Genomic DNA, 21,545 nt, shown 5'->3' with positions numbered 1-21,545 from the left:
AAACAGTGCTATATGCCCCGCTAACTATACTTATTAACCTCTTTGCACATTAAAATGCCTAGCATGCTGCTAATTTTAGATAATAAAAATCCTCTAAACTAACAGCACTAAGTCCTCTGTCACAATGTCCATTCCAGCCGACTGTGAGATAAGGATTTGCTAATGCACACGAAAGATTACAACACTGGCAGAAACATCACTGTGACCCAGAAGTGCAGAACAAGTCAAAAGTCTCTGAAAAGCAGACAAAGTAATCCACTGACAGCATTATAATTGCAACCTGTGTCTATACGTTTAGAAGTTAATCAAACTACTGAAATAAGTTTTTTTAAGAAACTTAAGCATACAAACTGGTTTCCAGTTATTTCTGTATGGAACTTTGATTCTGCTCCCATTGATGCCAGTGAAGGAAAACAGGCTCCAAAGTCTAGCAGCATAGTAATGAACTTAAATAGTCTTCCCAGTGAACTAGGACTAGGCAAACCACTTTTGTAACTGTAAGTTCTGCAAATGTTACTGAAAGATAACAGTTTTGTTTTTTTTTTTTAATCCAAGCAGCAAAGGTGAACACCTTTCACAATGAATCATTGCAAAATTACCAAACCCTTTTATTTTGAGGGCCTCAGAAAGCAAGTCAGTGATACTGCCTTATCTTACGATCTAAGGGTTTGTTTGGTTTGGACAGAAAGAACACTAGAAAAAGCTTAGCTGGATTTTGAACAGCAAATTAGGCAATTGGAGAAGCAGTGTAAACAGTATGTGCTCAATAACATGCACCTGGAATTGCATTCAGTTCTTTCTATCAATCTTAAGACAACAGGCAAGCTAAGACAATTAAAGATAAGTCAGTAAGGGTTTTACCACTGACTTCAGTGCAGCCAGACTGTATTAAATACAAATTACACTCAAAGAAAATATCATAGTGGGCAGAAGAGAAGAAACACCAGTAAAATACCCATTTTTGTTGTCACATTAACCTCATCACAATAACCTCAACTTTAGTGATACCATTTTCAGCATATACCAAACAATTTATGAACACAACATAATACAAAGTAATATAAAATGAACTGGAGAATTCAACACTTTCACAGCTTTAACTTGCTGAGCAGACAGTACCAAGTACTACTCACTTCCTGCTGTTTCATGAAATATCACAGTTATTGGATAGATTCAGAATAAAAGGAGGAAACAAATTGAAAAAAATGTTAAGAGTTACAAGATGAAGGAGAGAAGGTTAAGTTCCTAATATGTGGATAGAGGTTATTAAGACTATTTCCAATCATATTTTGCATGTGTACAAAAAACAAACAAATAAACAAACAAATTTTGCAAAGCTCAAGCTAGCTATTATTTTAATAACATGACAGGCAAATTTTTATGTCACAAAAGCATCACAACAAATTTACTCACCCAAACCCAATAGCTACCCAATAATTTCTGATGCCTTGATGTGGTCCCACCATAGGAAGAATGTCTGGAGAATAAGTGATAGGACCTGAAACTGTGTTTATGATGTTTGCTTGTTTCAGAACTGGAACCATTTCCATAGCAGCCTCAATATATTCCATTATTCTGTCTAAATCAGATTCAAAAAGTTCTTTTCCAAAACCTGCAGAAATATCATTATATATTTGTTAATTATACTGAAAAAATTAGTTACAGATATGCAACCTAGATATATAAAATTCATACAGAATTTATCAGTATGTTTAAACTTTTACCACATTACATGAGAAAAATGGTGTGTATGAACCTCTAGTTAATTGCAGGATCAAGTTTACTGTCACTGCAGCTATACTCTCTTTCATGCATATTTGTTTAACCCTAAGGTCATGAAAATTCAACAAAGAAGTAGAAAAGAAATGGAGGAAGACAGAAAACTTCCTTCTCTGTTAAGACGATCAATTTATTTTTTTCATTATTTTTTATAATGAAAAAATTATAAATATTTCAACTTGGCAACACATTGAAGTGAGAAAAAAAGATACTGCTTGGGTCAGCTTATGACTTCCATGGCATTTACTAAATTCCTCAATATATTTCAGTTTTTAATCTGTGCGCTAAGAATTACTGAACATCACTCTGTAGAAAGACTTGTTGCTAGTGGACACAATAAGCTTGGGAAGCTGTGACAATGTCATTCAAAGCCCAACAATTTTAACTGCTCTTCCTTTGGAAACACCTTCTGTGGTTTTTTTTTTATAATTATTTTTCAACATCAATACACTGACTTAAGATAAATTTCTGTGAAGAAGTTAATAGAAACTTGGAGCATAAACGTAACACAGTTTTTTTTAATAATAATCAGCAGTACGGCAAGTTTGTGATACTTTCGTACAAAAATTCAATACAAATTTGTTGCTCCCTTCCACTTGCATCTGAAAGCAGTATTTCAATTAAGACATTTCTTTGCTTCGTCTCTGCTCCTATTTGAAAACCACATTACTTCTGAGAGAACAGTCAAAATTCAAAGCCCCTGTCAGTATGCTGGACAGGACTGAAGCTTAAAAAAAAACCCTATTCAGATGCAAAAGAGTGCATAAAACAGATTTAGTAAATGGATTTAATCACAACAAACAGACACCCATTCAGAGACTAGGCAAGAATATGTTGCAGTTGTGCATTTTTTATGTCAAATTTTTATTTCTATTTTCTTTTTACATTAGAGGTCATGGTTATTCTTTGAAAAAAAAGTTTATGCGCTTCAATTAATCATGTATTGCAACTATTTTCTGTTTTCCAACACATTTGGCATTTTGACATGGTGGGACTAATACAGACTAAAACATATGCTACTGAGTATCAAATCTAAAGATTTAATATTTTCACTTACCTGGTGGGACTCCATTTGTGACCCAAGAGTCCTGCAGCTTCATCTTCTCCTGACTTTCATATGGACCAAATAAAAGACCATCTCTTTCTTGCCTTAGATAATATGATCCTTCTAAGTCACGAATGACAGGCAATTCTGTTTTTAGGGCTTTCACTTCAGGGACAGTTGATGTCACAACATACTGATGGTGGACAGGTATGACAGGGTGCTGCAGGCCAATCATTTTGCCTATTTCACGGGCCCAAAATCCTCCAGAAGACAACAAAGAAAATACTAACATTCAAACACTTTCCATACAATTAATGGAAAATAACAATAAAACATTGTCTAAAACTATTCTGATTTGTGGAATGTGAAGAATCTTTTTCCATGCTTTCACTTTTAAAATTATTTCTTGTATTATCCAGCATTACTTTCAGTCCATGATTTGACATTCTTGTTACTAATTTTACCATTGACCATTACTTGAGTATATAGGTATTCAAAAACATCACTGAAAAAATAAGTTTCCAAAACTTCAGAAGGTAATTCATTTATCAGTTCCACAACTCTCATGGTTTGTTTCAGAGTAGGTATGCAATGCACAGAAATCAAAAATTCAAGCAGATAAATTAGCTTATACCATAGCTGTTGTCCTAGCCTCTTACTCTCAAACAAAACAGCTAGAATGCTTTTCCAAGAGAGTAGTGATGTCCTAACACAGCAAGGCAGTTCTTTCATCTGGCTGATTTTTCCCTCTTCCTTTATACATACCGTGCAAATTCTATTAATTATGCCTTCCAGGTAATAGTCAATTCATTATGATTTTCCTATTGGCAACTATTGAGTGTGCTCTCTTGCAGCTATCTAATTAAATATTCAGATACAAACCATGATCAGAAAAAGCGAGTAACAATTTCCCAGTCCTTGAGCCTGCTCAAGGTCCTTCATGTAAACTTCTACAGATGGATTAAAGGCCTAATTCTTCTCTGCTAGGGTCCTTCCTGACCAGTTGTTTCTACCTTGCAAGACACATTCACTTAATATGTACCGGCGATGTACCAGTGTCTTCTTAGTTCGAGCTTTGAAGCATGGCTCATGTCTGCTGTGAGGTTGTAATGTATAGATGAGAGAACAGAGCAGATACAAAAGACTGAGATGGCACCTGCTCTTACAAGCTTGGAATGCCCTTCAACATCACTCTCCTGACTCTTTGGATGAAAGAATGGAGATCTCAGAAATGGGAATGAAAGTAGAGAATACGACAAAGAAGGAATTTCAGAGGAGTCTGTGGCGACAGTGTTAGGGTTGGGAGAAGGGAGAATGGAAGAAGAGGCTGAGGCAACGGCCTTTCAAATAAAAGGCAATGTGCTGCACATACCCCCTAAAAGGAGGCCGTGCAGACTAGTTCTTATATAATTGGTCAGCTCCAATTCTAAGAAAAGCTGTCAGCAAGATTTGCTACCTAATAGACCTTCCCTTTGTCCTAGGAATACACTCATGATGATCAGCTTAACATGCAGCTTTTCTCACTTTTTGCAGCTTTTTGCAGCTTACTTTTCTTCTGAATCAGACTTTTCAATTCTACATTTTCCAAGAATTGGTCAAATTTTAGCTCATAGGGCCTGTGAGCACTAACATGCCTCAGTGATCTTACCTGTGACATTCACCTACATCCCTGCCCAGGGCTCCTGTAGCCTCACTTCTGCTCCGCTCAGTACCAGTCTGAGCTGGTTTGATTGGAGGTGTGCCTGTTTACAGCTCTGTCACAACCATGCCTGTGCCTGGCCATGGACCTCATTGATCCAGACCCTGATCTGTGGACTACTTTCTAGCTTGGCCTCAACCCAGTCTCATCACCATGGACCTGCTTGTTGATAACTGAGCAGTCTCTGACCCTGGTTACTATTGACTTCCTGTCTTGTCTGTGGCCTGGGATTGTCACTATGGATATACCATCCATCTTCCACACAAATTTGTCTGGAAATCTGGACAGTGGGCAGATGACAAGTGCCGGTCTGCGGCCTGCCCTGCTGTCTCCCTTGCACTGTTTGGGACGAGGCCCTTGCTGGCAAAATCCCTGCCCTACTGGCCTTATTTCCATGCTTCCACAGAGAGCAACCATCCATGCTGCTGGCTAACACTAGCTTGGGCATATGTCCTCTCATCTCTGGCAAGGCCTAAAGCTAGGGCAATTAGAAAAGTTGAGTTGGGCTGTGCTGGATTGGAGCCATTCATTCATGCTAGGAGAGCTGTTAATCTCCTATTTAATATTCCAAGCCAGCCGCAGGGTCTACCACACAGAGTTTTTCAAAATAGAGTTTCCAAGAGGAAGGAACTTGACAGTTGCTAACGGCCAGGTGAAGAAAGGGACAATGAAATCCAAGATGATGACCAAGAAATTCAAACAATTAAAAGCCCTTGTTCAGTAAATAATTAAAAAAAACCCCAACAACAGTATCTCCTGTTCTGCATTTATCTTATATGTAAGACATTTGCTTCTGAACTGCATCCTCGCTACTTGGGGAGACTCCGAAAAGTTGCTCAAAGTTGGTCAAATTAGTTCAGGTAAGATTGTGCCATAGTTATACATCTTTTTAAGGCTTCTGAAACCTGATTTGTGTTTCTTTATGCAAAGAACAACCAAAAAACCCTAATGAAGCTTAATTTCCAGCACATCTTCAAGGGCTTCCTCTGTTATTACATCACAAATACAAATGTAATTTTAAGGGAACCTAAAGCTGACTAATAAAATCACTACAAAATAAAAAGAGGAATGTATTCATTGATTTACTAGGCAATCTGCATGCTGCCCTTTTCTATCAAGTCCAGGCCATTGACTAGTCAATTACAAACACCGTTCACACAGGCATTACAGTAATTTAACAGTGCTTTAGACTTCACAGAATCCTTAATTAATTTATTGAAATCATATAAAAGAGAACTCTTCCCCCTAAATCAGCCAAAGATCTTGTCTTTAATACTTCTGTTGCTGTCTCCAGAAATCTAGTAAAGGTCATACAACCAATACCCAATTATTAGAAGAGGTAGTAATTGCATGCTTTGATTTCATAAAGTATTTTGTGAGTTTTTCTGTTAAATCTTTGTACAGGAAAAGCATGTACCAATAATTTAGGAATTCCCCAGATTTGAAAGCAAGGCTCTCATTTTCACAGTTCTGAAATAGGAACATGTGTTAACATGACTGCATATATCTATATCTATATTTATGATATAATAAAAAGACATATCAAGATCTGTAGGAACTTGTTTTCTTTGGAGGTGGCCTGGAAATACCCAAATCAAAATAATTTTAAAGTAAGATCAGTTAATCACATAATCACAGAATCACAGAATTGTAGGGGTTGGAAGGGACCTCTAGAGATCATCGAGACCAACCCCCCTGCCAAAGCAGGTTCCCTACACCAGGTCGCACAGGTAGGCGTCCAGGCGAGACTTGAATATCTCCAGAGAAGGAGACTCCACAACCTCCCTGGGCAGCCTGTTCCAGTGCTCCGTCACCCTCACCGTGAAGAAGTTCTTACGCACATTCGTGCGAAACTTCCTATGCTGCAGCTGATGTCCGTTTCCCCTCGTCCTGTCTCCACGTACCACTGAAAAGAGACTGGCCTCACCACTATGGCCGCCACACCTCAGATATTTATAAACCTGGATCAGGTCCCCTCTCAGTCTTCTTTTCTCAAAACGAAATAGACCCAGTTCACTTAGCCTTTCTTCACAGAGGAGATGCTCCAGGCCCTTCACCATCTTTGTGGCCCTCCGCTGGACTCTTTCCAAGAGATCCCTGTCTTTTTTGTACTGGGGAGCCCAGAACTGGACACAGTACTCCAGATGAGGCCTTACCAGGGCAGAGTAGAGGGGGAGGATCACCTCCCTCGACCTGCTGGAAACGCTCTTTTTAATGCACCCCAGAATGCCATAGGCCTTCTTGGCCACGAGGGCACACTGCTGGCTCATGGCCAACCTGTCGTCCACCAGGACACCCAGGTCCCTCTCTGCAGAGCTCCTCTCCAGTAGCTCATCCCCCAGCTGTATTGGTGCATCAAGAAAGTGAAATAGCATCTAGCATCACATGCTCTTTTCTTGCCAAAATTGTTTAGACTTAAAAGAGATATTTCCAAAATAAATAATACTTCCAGACATGATATTTGAAGAAATTCAATATGCTGCTTATTTGTTAAAACAGAATTAGTGTGAAAAATATAGAGAGCAAACATATACAAAATCCTCAGAGAAAGTAAAAATCATAGACTTAATTTATATCTTTGAAACATAACTTTGTTGCTTTCAAAATTATTAAGGGTTTGTGTTTTTGTTTTTGTTTTTTTTTTTAACTACAAAAACATTAAGTTTCCAGAAATATATGGAAAACAATTGATTTTAAACTTCCAATGAATTAAAATCAAGTACTTTAGGCGTGCCCAAAATAAAATTTTACATATTGTACTTCTTTTTAGAAAATTCATACTTAAGCTAAATTCTTATTTAATTGTTCAAAACTACAACAGCTGGCACTTACTATATGAAATATATCATACTTTCTTTGTTCAAACTTTTTGAACCATGTGCAAAAGCCATTATAAACACAAAAATGACAATGGAGAGAATATGTTCTCTAAAACAAAATTATAATTGGAAGCAGATATCAAGTCCTATCACAGATAGAAGAGATAAATGAAGGCATAAATTACATCTCAAGGATATTTATAAAGATTAAATTCTAGAGATTGCAAACATCTGATGCAGAACTACTTACTGATAATATTACTGAGCCTATCTGTTCAATTATGTAATCTATCTCTTGTATTTAAAAGAAGAGAAAATCTTCCATCACTACATATGTATAAATGGTAGTATACAGATTGTGCACAGGCCTGAACATTTGTGTTTATGTATGCATATGTACACTGCACAAACAAACTATATCAGCTACATTTTTAGATTTTAATCAACTTTCTGTTATAAATAGCCTGAAAATCACTCTAACAAGCTCAGTACCAGTTACTTCATGTCAGAGATTATTTATTAGACATCTACTCTGTTCCAAAATGGAAATCTCACATAAAGAACAGCTAAAGATTGGTTTAAACTAGTTTGTTCCAATTCCAATTCCATGGCAGTTGCTGGCTGGGGATAAGGGAGAAAGAGAGAATGTGGGGAGCCATTCTGATGGAATGAGATAAGGCTGAGCAGAAGAATAAATGTTAGCTGAAGGAACATTTATAAATGATACGGGTTATACAGTATTGTTCACATCCTTAGCCAGAATGTTAAGCAATACGTGCTTCCGATGTTCACTCTGTCTGAACAGTTTGCAGTATATTTTTAGTTTAATAAGTTATTAAGTCAGAAGAAGACTATGAAAAATTTGTAAGAGCTTGTTTTGATTTTAACAGACTTTGAGAAGCAGTTATTAGAGAATTCTGCCTACTGTCAATTCTGTGTGTAAGCCAAAGACAAGTACACTACAAAAATTTAAAGGAAATTACTGTGTCTGTGAAACTCATACTTCATATATATGATGCAGAGCCAATATTTTGGAATTACAAATATCTACAAGTTTGGGGCCTAAATAAGAATCTGACTGTCGAAAGAGCTCCTCATTCCATAATCTTGGAATGTTTTTACACAAATGCATCCATCCTGCCTAAGACACAAGGATCCTAGTAAGAGAAGTTATGATTTTTTGTAACTGAACGCTGACATGAAACAGTTCATGACCCAAATAAACTATGAATCCAAAGACAATCTACATATTGATGCCTTTAATCTCCTAAGTGCTTGGCTTTGCAGTCTACATAAAATTACTTTAATTTGATTTCCCTGTCTGTGTGGTTACCTGCTTTCTGACAAGCATACTGAACTCCTCTAGACCTCTTGACATGATGACAGTCCATGCACAGAAATTCAAGGTAAGCTATTTCAGCAAGGCTGATAGCAACCACAGATGAGCAACTATGTATGTAAAGCATATATCATGAGAAAGCACACTTTTCAATGTGTTTCTCAGTCTTTACTGGAATGAGGTTAGGTTAGATATGTGGAGGAAGCTTTTGACGCAGAGGGTGGTGACACACTGGAACAGGTTGCCCAAGGAGGTTGTGGATGCCCCATCCCTGGAGGCAATCAAGGCCAGGCTGGATGTGGCTCTGGGCAGCCTGGTCTGGTGGTTGGTGACCCTGCACATAGAAGGTGGTTGAAACTAGATGATCATTGTGGTCCTTTTCAACCCAGGCCATTCTATGATCTAACACAGGCCTCTCTGCATTCCTTACATGAAAAGGTAACCTAGTACACACCATTTTTCACTCTCTCAAATTACTCCTTTCCTACCCAACCGATTCACGTTTTTAAGCATTAGCCATACTTATTGTACCCACCAACAAGAAAAGTACCTGTCTTATTCAACTCATTTAGAAAAATAAAAAAAAGACCTGTTTCTTTTAAGCAGAAACGTCAGTTTGGCCTCTTTAACAAAATGAAGAATAAAAATAGCATATGTAAATATAAGATCCTTGCAGTTAAGAAATTTTTATTACATGTAAAAATGTATTGTTAAACAAAATGTACATTTAAAATACTAAGCAAAGGACAACAAAAATCTTCCCTTTCAATATGTGGATAGAGCTAAATCTTAGAGAAAGATAATACTGAAGTGGGCAGTTATCTTATTTGGTACAAATGTTCAGCCTCTTTGAAAAAGAACCATGAAGATATTTCTATTTCATTCGTATATCCCATCTCCCTAATAGCTGTCATAAGATTTTCAAATACAGCATTCACAGCCTGTCTCTTCTACATAACTTACTGCACAGTAGAAACGGTCTCCTCTGCTTCTGCAATCTAAGAAGACAGCCTAACTAGTAATTTCTGGAGACAAACCAGAAAGAAATATTAATGCCTAGTCATAGCAATTAACTGAAGAGCTAAATTTTCACAATAATGTAGATACACACAGAGTATATTTTACCACAAACCAAATGAATACTCAAAACCACATCCTATTCATTTCTGTAAATCACACAATTCAGTACAGATCCTCAATGTCACCTGGTTTGTAAATCCAAAGAGAATAAAAATGATTATGTTAAATCCTACCTGCAGTATTGACAATTCTCTTCGCTTGAATTACCCCAAGTGGAGTTTCAACCTCCCATGTCCCATCTGATCGAGAGTTTAGGTTAGTCACTTGGACTGGGTAATTTAACTGGGCACCGTATTTTCTGGCTCCCGCAGCCAAAGCCATTGTCAGAGAATAGGGATCTATGTGACCATCTCCAGGGTTATACAGGCCTGCTAAAACCTAAGCGGAGGAAAAATCACACAAAATGAAAGGATATAAAAATCAAAATCAACTAATTTTGTTTCAAAAATGCTTTATTTTCTAAATGTGATCTACTTCTTTGACTTCTTGAGTAAAACCTACAGAGACAAATCAAAATAAATTTAAAAAACATAGAATATTAAAAGGCTGACTTAGCAGTGGTCCTCATGAAGTAAAATTCCTCAGTTCTCCCATGTAATTAAAAGCGCCAATGCTTTAGAATTACAGCACAGAGTATTCACTAAAGCCTGAGTGATTTACGTCATCCATTTTTTCACTGAAAAATAAGAGTTTCTCATACCATTTGTATAAGTAGGCTCTAGAATTAAATATCTGGTTACTTAAATGCAATAGAAGTTATTTTTCTTAAAATTAGGATCTTTACCTTATCCATGTTCAATAAGGGGAATAGTTCTTGAACTTTCTCAGGTGTAATCAGGTACTGCTCTGTTGGATGCCAGCCAGCTCGAGTCATTTGGTATTTGAATTCATCCACCCTAGTAGGGGTTGACGCAATTCTGATGCTGCCAGGCTGGTGAAACCCCACAGCCTAGATGAAAAAACAGAAGTGAAGTACTGTTAGAACCTTTACTTAACTCGATAAATGCATGTTCATATGCTATGGAAAGTCCACAGAAATTTTGTCATTAACATGACAAAAAGACTCATGTAAGTTAAGCAGTCTTGAAGGAACAGGATTTATAAGTGAACTCTTTGAGATTGTTTTTTAAATGTTATCAAATTAGCTTCCCAAAAAAATACATAATATTGTCAAAAAAGTTCTAAAAAGCTTTTGTTGAGATTTAATTAATATTTAAATTTATAGATTCACTTTCAAAACAATCAGATATATCTGAAAATAATATATAATAGTTTACATTAAAAGTTATCACCTACATAATTTTCTACTGAGATACAGCAGAATAAACCTGACCAAGCACTTTTATTAACACAGTGAATAATCTCCCTCCCTTTTGTACTTTCTAATAAAATATACATCCTTATACATTTAGACACCAAATGCTCACTTTTTGGTATACATTATGTACTTTGTCTTTTCTCTGTTACTTCACAGGATGTTAATAAGGCTTTTAGTAGAACTAGTCAATAGAAATGACTATTTGCTGTGGTATCTTAGGTAGCTATAGAAAATGGCAATAGAAAGAAGAAAAAAGCTTTTTATGACAATTAACAAGTTAGTAGACTGGTACTATGAGTATCATGCAGTTTCTGCTGAAGCAAGCATGAGTGTAGTAAATGAATGGCTGAATGATGCCAGATAAGGAATACAACTCCCTCTCTGCATACCCATTCCTGAAGTCACTAAATCACTTAAGTCACATGACTCTTAAAGGGATAGGAAGAATTGCAGCAATCTTCTCAAATACTATCTATCATATCATATGAAATTAAAAGCGGACATGTTTAAAGCAAGAATGTATCATAATCAATCCATTCATTCCAGATCCAGATGCTATTTTAGTTCCTACATGAAGCTAAAGTTGCAGATACTCTATCTGCTGAACTTCTGAGATGTTTGATGAAAACCATCTTAAACTTTAGAAAGATCTCGGAAACAATCTAAAATATTTACTGATTAAGCATCAGACATTAGCATTGACATGCAGGCAGAAGAACATATTTAAATAAAAGGTAAGACTTATGATAGTCTTGAACAATTATATCCATTATCCATATGTCCATTCCAAACTCTTTTGTAAGACTATTAGTAAGATTTATATTTATTTGAATTAATACTTAAAAAGTCAGTTACCTGTCCAGTCTCTTCTTCCAGCTTTTCATAGAGTTTGATGCTGTAAGCATGGATTTTCTTCAGGTTTATTCCAGGGTGAAAATAAGTAGTTAAGCCAGCCTCAAAAAAAGAAATAGGAAAAACAACATAGCGATACGATTAGAAATGCAATGTTTTCTTTCCCTCCTTTCAACTGTCATTCAAAAAGGAACTGTCAAGATACTGTAAAGAAAAGCAACACATGGATAGAGACAAGTGCCATGAAAATAAGACCAAAATTCTTTCCCTACTTAAGGCATTCTTCTCTGCACACTTGTTTTTCCACCTGCCCTTTCTCATCAAATTTGGCAGCTCCTGATACTCTTGCAGTTGTCCTCTCCTATGGTTTCCTTTCTTCCTTAAATTATAGAGTTGTTTCAAATCGTTTGGAAGTGACACACAACCCTCATCAACTTCAGTCTCTGCAGTTGCTGTGTTTCAGAAGTAATACAAGATACTGGTATTTGTATTTTGCACACTGTTTCTCTAGGTTTGACTTTAGAAAGCTGAGGAGCCCTATTGGGCATATGCAAACATGAAAGCAAGAAGTTACTACAGCCCTTTCTGCATTTAAGGAAACTATTTACTTGCCTCCTCTAGAGCCAGCTGTATCACTCTAATGACATTCATAACCGCACGTATTGAGCAACTAAGAAAAGCAGAGTTTAGGTCTTAAAATAGTTAGGCACATGTCTCTGTAACTCCAGAATTCAGCATCTCACTGAAATCGTTCTTCCAAGTGAAAAATCACATTACATTTTCAAGCTAAGTAACTACATTGTTTTAAATATTTTCATAGCATATCCCCCTTTGCTGACTAAAATAGACCTTATTCATAGATAATGACTGCTCTACTTATTAATTCAAATTATATATAAAGGATTCATTTACTTACATGGATATACTAAAGTACAATACAGGGTTTTTAAAACCAGCTAAAGGAGACAGACACCACAGTACACCTTTGAATTCATAGCCATTTTGACGTAAAAACAGCAGGGAATCCAAAGGTAAAAATTAACACAGCAGAGTTTTAGGCTAACCACTGTAAAAAGTTTTTCCTACTTCCCTTCATGTGGATTTTATCCTTCTGATATGTTAAAGATTATACACAGTTTATATACCATTTTGTACCAAATAAGTGAATTTACATATTTTTCAGTTGTGAGTGCATTTTATTCATAAATTTGGCCGCAGTTCCCTAAGCATGTATGATATTGTTTGTTACCCAAACAATCTGAATTTAAAAATGATCATGCAAATCTGTAGGAGCAAAAAATATCCACTAAGGGCCACATTAAATGCAAAACCAGGAGGTCCTCAAGATAGGTAAATACTCTACAAAAATATTGCTTGTCTTTTCTTGTTAGGATATTGCACCATCTATATCATAATGGACATAGAGACAGGGTATTTGAGTGCTTTTGATCTCACTTGATTCACATGTTTTTATGAGGTTGTGAACACATTATATAATTTCCTCAGTTAACTAAAACCCAGGACTGCTTCCTTGGAAAATCTGTAATTAAAACTTTCTTGCTTTCTAAAAAATAAGCCCTAATGACCTTTTTTTCTGTGTATAGAGAATAAAGCAATAAATTAGGCACTGAGGTGTTTACATTTCTTCAGCCATTTACAATAATCAATTTGTAATTCATTCACTTGTACCTGGAAGTTGTGCCATCTCATATTATTTTTACTGTCTTCTATTATTTATAAAAACATTTTCTGTTTGATCTTTTGTTCTTTTTCTGAATTTAGCAATACCTTTTCCAAAGTTAAGGAAATTCCATGGCCACTATTAGTAAAGTCATTTTAACCAGTGAATCACAAATTACTTACAAATTAGCTATAAGACCATACAAAGTGCATTTAATTTCAAGAATCCATGACATTTTTAAGTGAAGAAAAGAATTCTAAACACACTCGATGTCTTTGGTTTCTCATGAAAAATGTTTCTGATTTCAGAAATGTAATGAGAAGGCAAATATAACTTGACTGGACTACAATAAAATTAAGATAATATAATTACAGAATAATTTATGCTGAATAGGACCTCAGGAATTCTGTAGCCTTATGCTTTCTGCAGGGTCAGCTGTGAGATCCAAACAGTTTGCCCAGTTTTCTCCGGTCTGGAAAATCTCTACGGACAAAAATTGTCATTTGTCCATGGACAATTATTTTAATACTTTGCATTTGTACTTCATAAATTTCATGAAGCTTTTGTCATTCCATCCCTCCAGTCTACCCAGGTCCCTCAACAAGTTCCCTGAAAAGGCCCTTCCCTTTATTGTATCGATTGGTTCCCACAGTTTGGTGTTAACTGCAAACTTGGCAAGCATGCACTTTTGTTATTTGCTCCAGATCACTGATAAACAAGATAGGTCCAAGGACAGACCCATGTGGCAACTCAGTTGTTACCAACTTTTGGGCATAGTATGATCCATTAACCACTACCCCGAGTTCAAGCATGCTGTCTTTTACCCACCTAGTTGTCCTTGCCATACAGTCCATCAGATCTTAAACTGAATACATAAGTATTATGGGAGTCATAATAGTCTTGCTGAAGTTCAGGAAAATGACATCAGCTACTCTCCTCTTGTCCCCGGTTTCAGTCATTCTGACATGGAAGGTACTGGATTTGGTCAGGTATGCTTTGTGCTCAACAAATCCATGCTGTCTATTCCCAGTTATGTTCTTCTTTATGGCCCCAGACATATATCTGAAACTTGCTTCATGATTTCCTAAGAACCAAAGTAAGTCTCTAGTTGCTGGCCTTCAGCTCCCCAGTAATCTCTCTGGCTTCTTATAAAATTGGACATTTTTGCCCTTTTCCAGGTGTTGGGTACTTTCTTTAACACCACAGTCTTTCAGAAATTATGTAACAGCAATCTTGCAATGCCATCAACACATCCTTGGATTCAGACCATGTGAGACAATGGATCTGCATCAGTCAAGTTCTAGTGATGCCTGATTTGATACTTACTCATTGCTGGTAATTCCTCTACTCCCCAAACTCTGTTTGTAATCAGAGAGGCACAAGAAACTTTGCCAGTGGAAACTGGTAGTGGCAACATTGAGTATTTCAGACTTACCAGTGTGCAGTGTGGTTGAATCACCCACCTCACACAGCAGGAATCCCATATTTCCCTTCTTCAACATTTTATTACTAACGTAACACTGGAAGATGTTCTTGGCCTTAATGTTCCTTGCCACTCTTACCTGTAGTTACATATCCTTTGCATGCCTATACAATTTTTTAAAATTACTTCTTCATAGCCTTTTTCTGCTTCCACTTCCCGTGAACTGCAATGAAATTGTCATGATTTCCCTGTTTAGCTTAGCTGGTCTACCAAAATGCCACCCTGAATTTCACAGTGAACCATTCTCATGTCTGAAGATTTGCTTTAGGATTTGCTCTATTTTTCTGAGATAGATTTTGTTCTTGCAGGTGAACATGAGCAATGAAAGTAATTTTCTTTAGAACGGACATTATGCTACAAAAACACAGAGATTTCAAACCATGTTTATAGATTAGATGTTTACATTTTGATGTATTCTTTTCATTTTATTCGAGTCTGTTCAGCATTCTGAAGTGAAATGGAATTAATACTGTTACCACCTACTACATCCGCTCTTCTTGCAAGTTTGACAAAATCTTAACAAGTTTTTATTTGTCTTGTGCTGTGATTTATTAACTATCAGCAGTAAAATCAATTGAATGTTGCAAGAATCAGTATTACATAACAAAATGATACATTCCACATTTTCTTAGAAAACACCTTTTCAAAAAATAACTACACAAAAACTACTTGTTGAGTGAGTAAAATATGCAGCACAGTTCAATTCTTAGAGCTTCACTAGTAAGATTGCCAACAGTCTGATCTGCACTATACTACAACTTCAAAAACTCTTCAAGTTCATGAAGCCTTAGTCCTGATCTACTTTACATCATATAATAATCATTACTTTGTTGTGGTTAGGTAGAAGAGCAGCACATGCCCCATTATTTTTATCTACTCATTACTTCTCATCATTCTCTCCATCTTGTTTTCATTTCAATGTAATGAAAGTCAGACAAATTTATCTCAGACCTGAGACATGAAATGAAGTTTTGGCAGTAACACTGACAGGAGTATGATCTATATGAAACATGATCCTGAGCTCTGGCAGGACTTATTTGTCTGTGAAAGTGAGAAAATCTGGTACATTTTAGCAATAATCTGAACCAGGCTTTCTCAGGTTTTGGGGCTGCAGACAATATGCTGTGTGCCATTCAATATGCTACTTACATGTATAATTTTCATTTAAACCTAGTATTGTAACATTTTGAGGAGGTCACTGGTAAATATACAGTACCTACTGCAATGAAGAACTGACAATTACAATTTTGATCTCTTTGATCTGGTGAAATAACTTTTTCATCTTCAGATACAGCACTGTAACACTGAATTCAATGAAGAACAATCTTAGACTATGTATTTTACTTCACAGCTATCCATTTATGACCTGTCTCCTATTAGGTGTCTTACTGTCTAATCACTGTGTTCTGTTGCATCAGGGACTACAAAACAGCCCTCCTCTTGGCTGTGGTACCCTCCCTATCTTTACAACAGAGCTCCTCACCCAGTGCTCCATCATTACATTCACTAAGACGAGAGAGCAAAAATACTGAAGGATTGGTTTACATAGTTACAAACAATAATCTAGGGGGCAAGTATAACAAAAAAACACTTAGAAACAAATTCCCCCTTCACTATTTTGGTTTCTTACTCAATGAGGGCATTTTTATTATTTTTTTTACACACACATCATTCTGTATATGCATTGGGTAAATAGAATTCAGTCATGCTTAAAAATATTTATTCAAACATTTCACAATCATCATTCAATTTCGAGATGCATGATCTGACACTATAGACCACATTGTTCTGCTCTCTTTACTGCCATCAGGTATGCTATGATTGTCTAAAAGAAAGGTAATTACTGGATTTTGTTTTCCTAACTCCACAAAGTGTGTTTTATTCTGTTTGTAGAAAACCAAGTAAAACAAAACATAAATACACTTAAACATCTCAGGCAGTGCTTTTTCTAAATATCAATTTTTACTATTATTGTCTGGTATGCTCCAAACATACAAAGCATCTGCACTATAATGACGCATTTCAAACTTCAGACTTGCTCCTCCAGGAAAAGCATGAGAATACAAATCAAATATGATCTGTTTGAGTCATGCTCCACTCAGGTATTAGTTATAAATATTGCATAAATGCTGTATTGTATATTAACAGAGTAAACTCAGAGACAGCAAACTGTTGCTTTTGTATCCAATTTTATTACTACACACGAGAATAGCTTTCTTCTAACCTCATCTGAATGTAGATTGAAATGAATATAAAAAGCATCTATTATTGTGGCAAGCTTTATTTTATTTCATTACACTACCTATTCCAGACATTAACATACAAAATATGTAGTTACATACATGCACGCTGTATAGCACTGTAAGAGGAGGTGTCCTCACCTGTCAATATAACACATGTTTTTTAGTTCTTTTCCTAAGAGTAGAGGCCTTAGGAAATCATGGTGTACAGTTGTTACTTTTGCTCCTCCACAATTCTTTGCAATGTCAGAGGCGGCAGGAAAAAAAGCTGTTGTCTCTAAGAAAAATCAGTTTCTGGGACAATGATTTTCCCAAAAACTAGACACTGCTACTGCTTCTCTATCACTTCTCTTTCAGGATACCACATGTATTAAAAATGATTAAGCTTAAAATAATGCCAAATTTCACACTTCTGGTTTATGCATCACTTCCAGTAATAAACTGTGCAGTATAAGCTAAATTACTTATGAAGTAAAAATTTAAGTTTTAAAAATCCAACTTAAACTAAAGTTTAAAGTCTAAATCCAGTTAATTACCAAAAATGTGTAATAGTACTAACAGTAACCTTTCAGCAATTCCAAAATACAGTCAGTATTCGCCCAAATTTTCACAAATGAGGAAAGTATACTCTGGATAGCTAAATCAACTTTCAAAATTCACACAGTAAGTCTATACAGAACCCGGAGCTAAAACTTTAACAAACTGTTGTTAATCTCAGAGATTAACAAAATATTCCTTACTGCGTGCCAAGTAGATCCTGCAGTGAGCTCAGATTTTTCCAGTAGGACGACATCCTGTAAGCCAGCCTTAGCCAAGTGATAGGCTAGACTAACACCAATGCAGCCACCTCCAATGATCACTGTGTCTGCTCTATCTTTCCCCAAGGAAGGAGATCGGTGTTCTTTCCTAGGGGAAACAAAACAGTACAGTTACAACCCTTACCCTAACAGTTGAACATTTGTCTATTTTCACTGCTTACAGCTCCAAAAATAATACAATTTGGTCTCTGCTTGGTTGTCTAAGTGACTTAGAACTTAATCTATTTACGTTTATCTTCTTTTAAAGTAAATGCTCTTAAAAAGTCTTAACACATATATATACTAATAAATCCACAAAGCAAATGTAACTCCAATCTTTGTTATTTGTCCCATTTACTCTTATCTCTGGTCCTCATTTCTTAATGACAACCTGTACCCCTCAAGCAACATAAAAATCTGGCTTCCCAAAGATGCTATGCTGTATGCAACACAGTCTTCTGAAAACTGTGATCAGTATGGTTGTGGTCAGTGGGGCAGAGTCTAGTTTGAGGCCTGTCGCTAGTGGTGTTCCCCAGGGGTTTGTACTGGGTCACTTTTACTGGACATCTTCATGAGTCGCCTGGATGAACAGACAGTATGCACCCACAGCAAGACTGCTGATGATAGAAAGCTGGGCAGAGTGGCTGACACACCAGGAGGCCATGCTGCCATTCAGTGAGACAGGCTGGAGAGTTGGGTAGAGAGGAATTTTATGAGGTTCAACGTGGTAAGTGTATATTTCTAAAACTGGAGAAGAATAACTGCACACATCAATACAGGTAAGGGGCTGACCTGCTGGAAAGAAGCTCTGCAGAGAAGGGCCTGGGTGTCCTAGTAGGCAACAGGTTGGCCATGAGCCAGCAGTGTGCCCTAGCGGCCAAGAAGTATAACGGTACTCTGAGACGCATTAAAAAGAGCATGGGCAGGAGATTGAGAGAGGTGATCTCTCTCTCTACCCTGCAGCTCTGCACTCCCCATTTCAAGAAAGACCAGGAACTATCTGATACAGTCCAGCAGAGTGCAACGATGATGAGGAACCTGGCGCATCCCCCTTCTGAGGAAAGGCTGAGAGACCTGGAACTGTTCAGCCTGGAGAAGAGAAGACTCAGAGGGGATCTGATTAATGTTTATAAATATCTGAAGGGTGGATGTCAAGAGTACGGGACCAAGCTTCTCTTGGTGTTGCAGAACAAGGGGCAATGGGCACAAAACTGGAGCACAGCAAGTACCATACAAACACGAGGAAAAAAACTTACACACTTGGATGGTGCCAGAGAACTAGAACAGGCTGCCCACAGAGGTTGTGGAATCTCCTTCTCTGGAGGTATTCAGAACCCACCAGGATGCTTTCCTGTGAAACCTACTGTAGGGAACAAGCCTCTTGAGTAGCTGAGGGAAGCGGGATTATTTACTCTGGAGGAGGCTCAGACAAGACCTTATCACTTTGTACAAGTACCTGATAGGACATTGTGATGAGGCAGAAGTCGGCCTCTTCTCCTGTATAAGTAGCAATAGGACTAAAGGGAATGGCCTCAAGTTGTACCAGGGAGATTCAGGTTGGACATTATCAGAAAGAATGGTCAGGCGTTGGAACAACCTGCCCAGAGCAGTGGTGGAGTCACCAATCCTAGAAGTATTCAAGAAATGTTTATATGTTGTACTGAGGGACATGATTTAATGGGAACTCTTGCTGATAGGTGAACAGTTGAACTGGACGATCTTGGAGGTCTTTTCCAATCTTGGTGATTCTGTTTCTGTGAACCTGCTTTAGCAGGAGGTTGGACTAGATGATCTTCAGAAGTCCCTTCCACCCCCACAGTTCTCTGATTCTGTGAAAGTGCCTACTTAGGGAAGCTCTTTAATGTGTCAGCAGGCTACATCGGTGTTCACGAACAATGAAACTTAGTTTTTATTTCCACGCTCTGCCTATTTTGACGTTTTACTTTACTGAAATTAGAGCATTATGAAAACAGTGCTTTTTCTCAATTGTTTGCATACAGCCACTAAGCTGCACCACAGTTTCAGTCACTTTAAGCCAGCAAAGACTAGAACTGATACCAAAGCTAGTCCCAGCCTTCTCTACCTTGTGCTATCCTCCCCTCTGCTTTCTCTTCCACAGACTTTGAAGCAGCAAGCAGATCAGGAAATCTATCCAAATTAAAACCTGCCATTTTTTTGGATGAGTGAGACAAGGTCAGACCTCTTTGTGCAGGAGATGTTCCAGATAGCTGTGAAACCACAGCATCTGTTGCTGAAGGATAGTTAATCAATACTCATTTAAATTTATCTTCACACTTTTACACAGCTTTTTGCTTGTTACTTTGCCAACTTTTCTGACACAAGGCTATCTAATGCGTTAACTGAACTTTCACCTGCACTCAGAAATCCACGCTGCCAGCGGGCACATTATGAACAATCTTACAAAATTATATCTTAGATATAAATGCAGAGATAAAAGGCATCCTCACAACGTGGCAGCGAAAGAAAGTAGAAGGAAGCAGTGGGCACCATGAGTTCACTGTGTTTGAGCTATACACACTTACATGTGTTCTTTTTTGAGGTTACAGATTAATCTTCTTCCAAGTTATCATTAAGCTGTTTAATGGCCTGATGTGAAAAGCAACAGCTCCTACACTGAATACTGTACTGAGGTGCACATTAATCAGGGATGAACTTCTTTTGCAGTTTGAATTTAAGCCTTCATACTTTCGCCCTCCATTTTTTTCAAGCCGGGTCAGAATCCACTAAGTTCGTCCCCTGCAAACTCCACCTGATGCGACAAAATGTCACTGTGTGTGTGTGCCCACCTCACCCAAAACACAGCGGGGAGCAGCTCGGCACACCGACAACCCCACGGGCAGGTTTGCTCTCCGGCAGGCGAGGTTCCCCAGGCTCACATCCCGCCCCACGGAACCCACGGCACGTGGGTTCTTCTTTCTGGAGCGGCTCCCGTACCCTTGCAAGTAAAGTCACCCCGGTGGGGCCGCCGTTATCGGGGCCGGCGCCTCCCACACCTCCCGCGCGTCACCACAGCCAGCCAGCCAGCCCCGCTCCCGCAGCCTCTGGCAGCCCCCCGGCTCATGGCCCGCACTCACCCGCCCCAGACGCCCGCGGCGCCGCCGAGGGCCCGCGAGGCAGCGGAGGGGCCGGGACTGCCGCCGCGGCGCGGGAGCGGGAGCCGCCGCAGGGCAGCCCGCAGCATCGCGCTCATCCCGCACGGCTCAGGGATGCGGACTCCTGCCCCGCCGCGAACTCCCCTCCCGGGGAGGCCGCCGGCCCGCCCCTTGGCTGGAACAGCCGCTCGGGTCAGCCCGGGAGCGCTGCCGGCCACCCACCCCCGAGCCTCGGCCGGGACGGGCGGGGCCGAGGGGGCGCGGAGCCGCCTCGGGACGGGCGGAGCGCTGGGGCTGCCG

The 21,545-nt window shown here is 38.3% G+C and overlaps 1 protein-coding gene across 2 annotated transcripts in view; it reads right to left on the bottom strand.

Annotated features, from left to right (window-relative positions):
* DMGDH (dimethylglycine dehydrogenase) overlaps positions 1–21,496 on the bottom strand; it is a 51,026-nt gene extending 29,530 nt beyond the window's left edge. The window contains exons 1-7 of one of the 2 annotated variants that reach the window (XM_085213672.1): positions 21,228–21,496; positions 18,076–18,241; positions 11,935–12,033; positions 10,546–10,710; positions 9,935–10,139; positions 2,837–3,085; positions 1,414–1,612 (exon numbers count right to left, since the gene is read on the bottom strand). In XM_085213672.1, the coding sequence (XP_085069798.1) occupies positions 1,414–1,612; positions 2,837–3,085; positions 9,935–10,139; positions 10,546–10,710; positions 11,935–12,033; positions 18,076–18,241; positions 21,228–21,343 (1,199 nt within the window). In that variant the 5' untranslated portion in view covers positions 21,344–21,496. Of the gene's footprint in view, positions 1–1,413; positions 1,613–2,836; positions 3,086–9,934; positions 10,140–10,545; positions 10,711–11,934; positions 12,034–12,203; positions 12,223–18,075; positions 18,242–21,227 lie in introns of those variants that run through there. The other variant, XM_085213673.1, reaches the window with a different exon arrangement.
* Positions 21,497–21,545: the final 49 nt, after the last annotated feature.

Source organism: Meleagris gallopavo, chromosome Z (genome assembly GCF_905368555.1).
Source record: "Meleagris gallopavo chromosome Z, MGAL_WU_HG_1.1, whole genome shotgun sequence".
NCBI lineage: Eukaryota > Metazoa > Chordata > Aves > Galliformes > Phasianidae > Meleagris > Meleagris gallopavo.
Note: the sequence above shows the minus strand (reverse complement) of the source record. Positions and strands in the feature narration are given on the sequence as shown.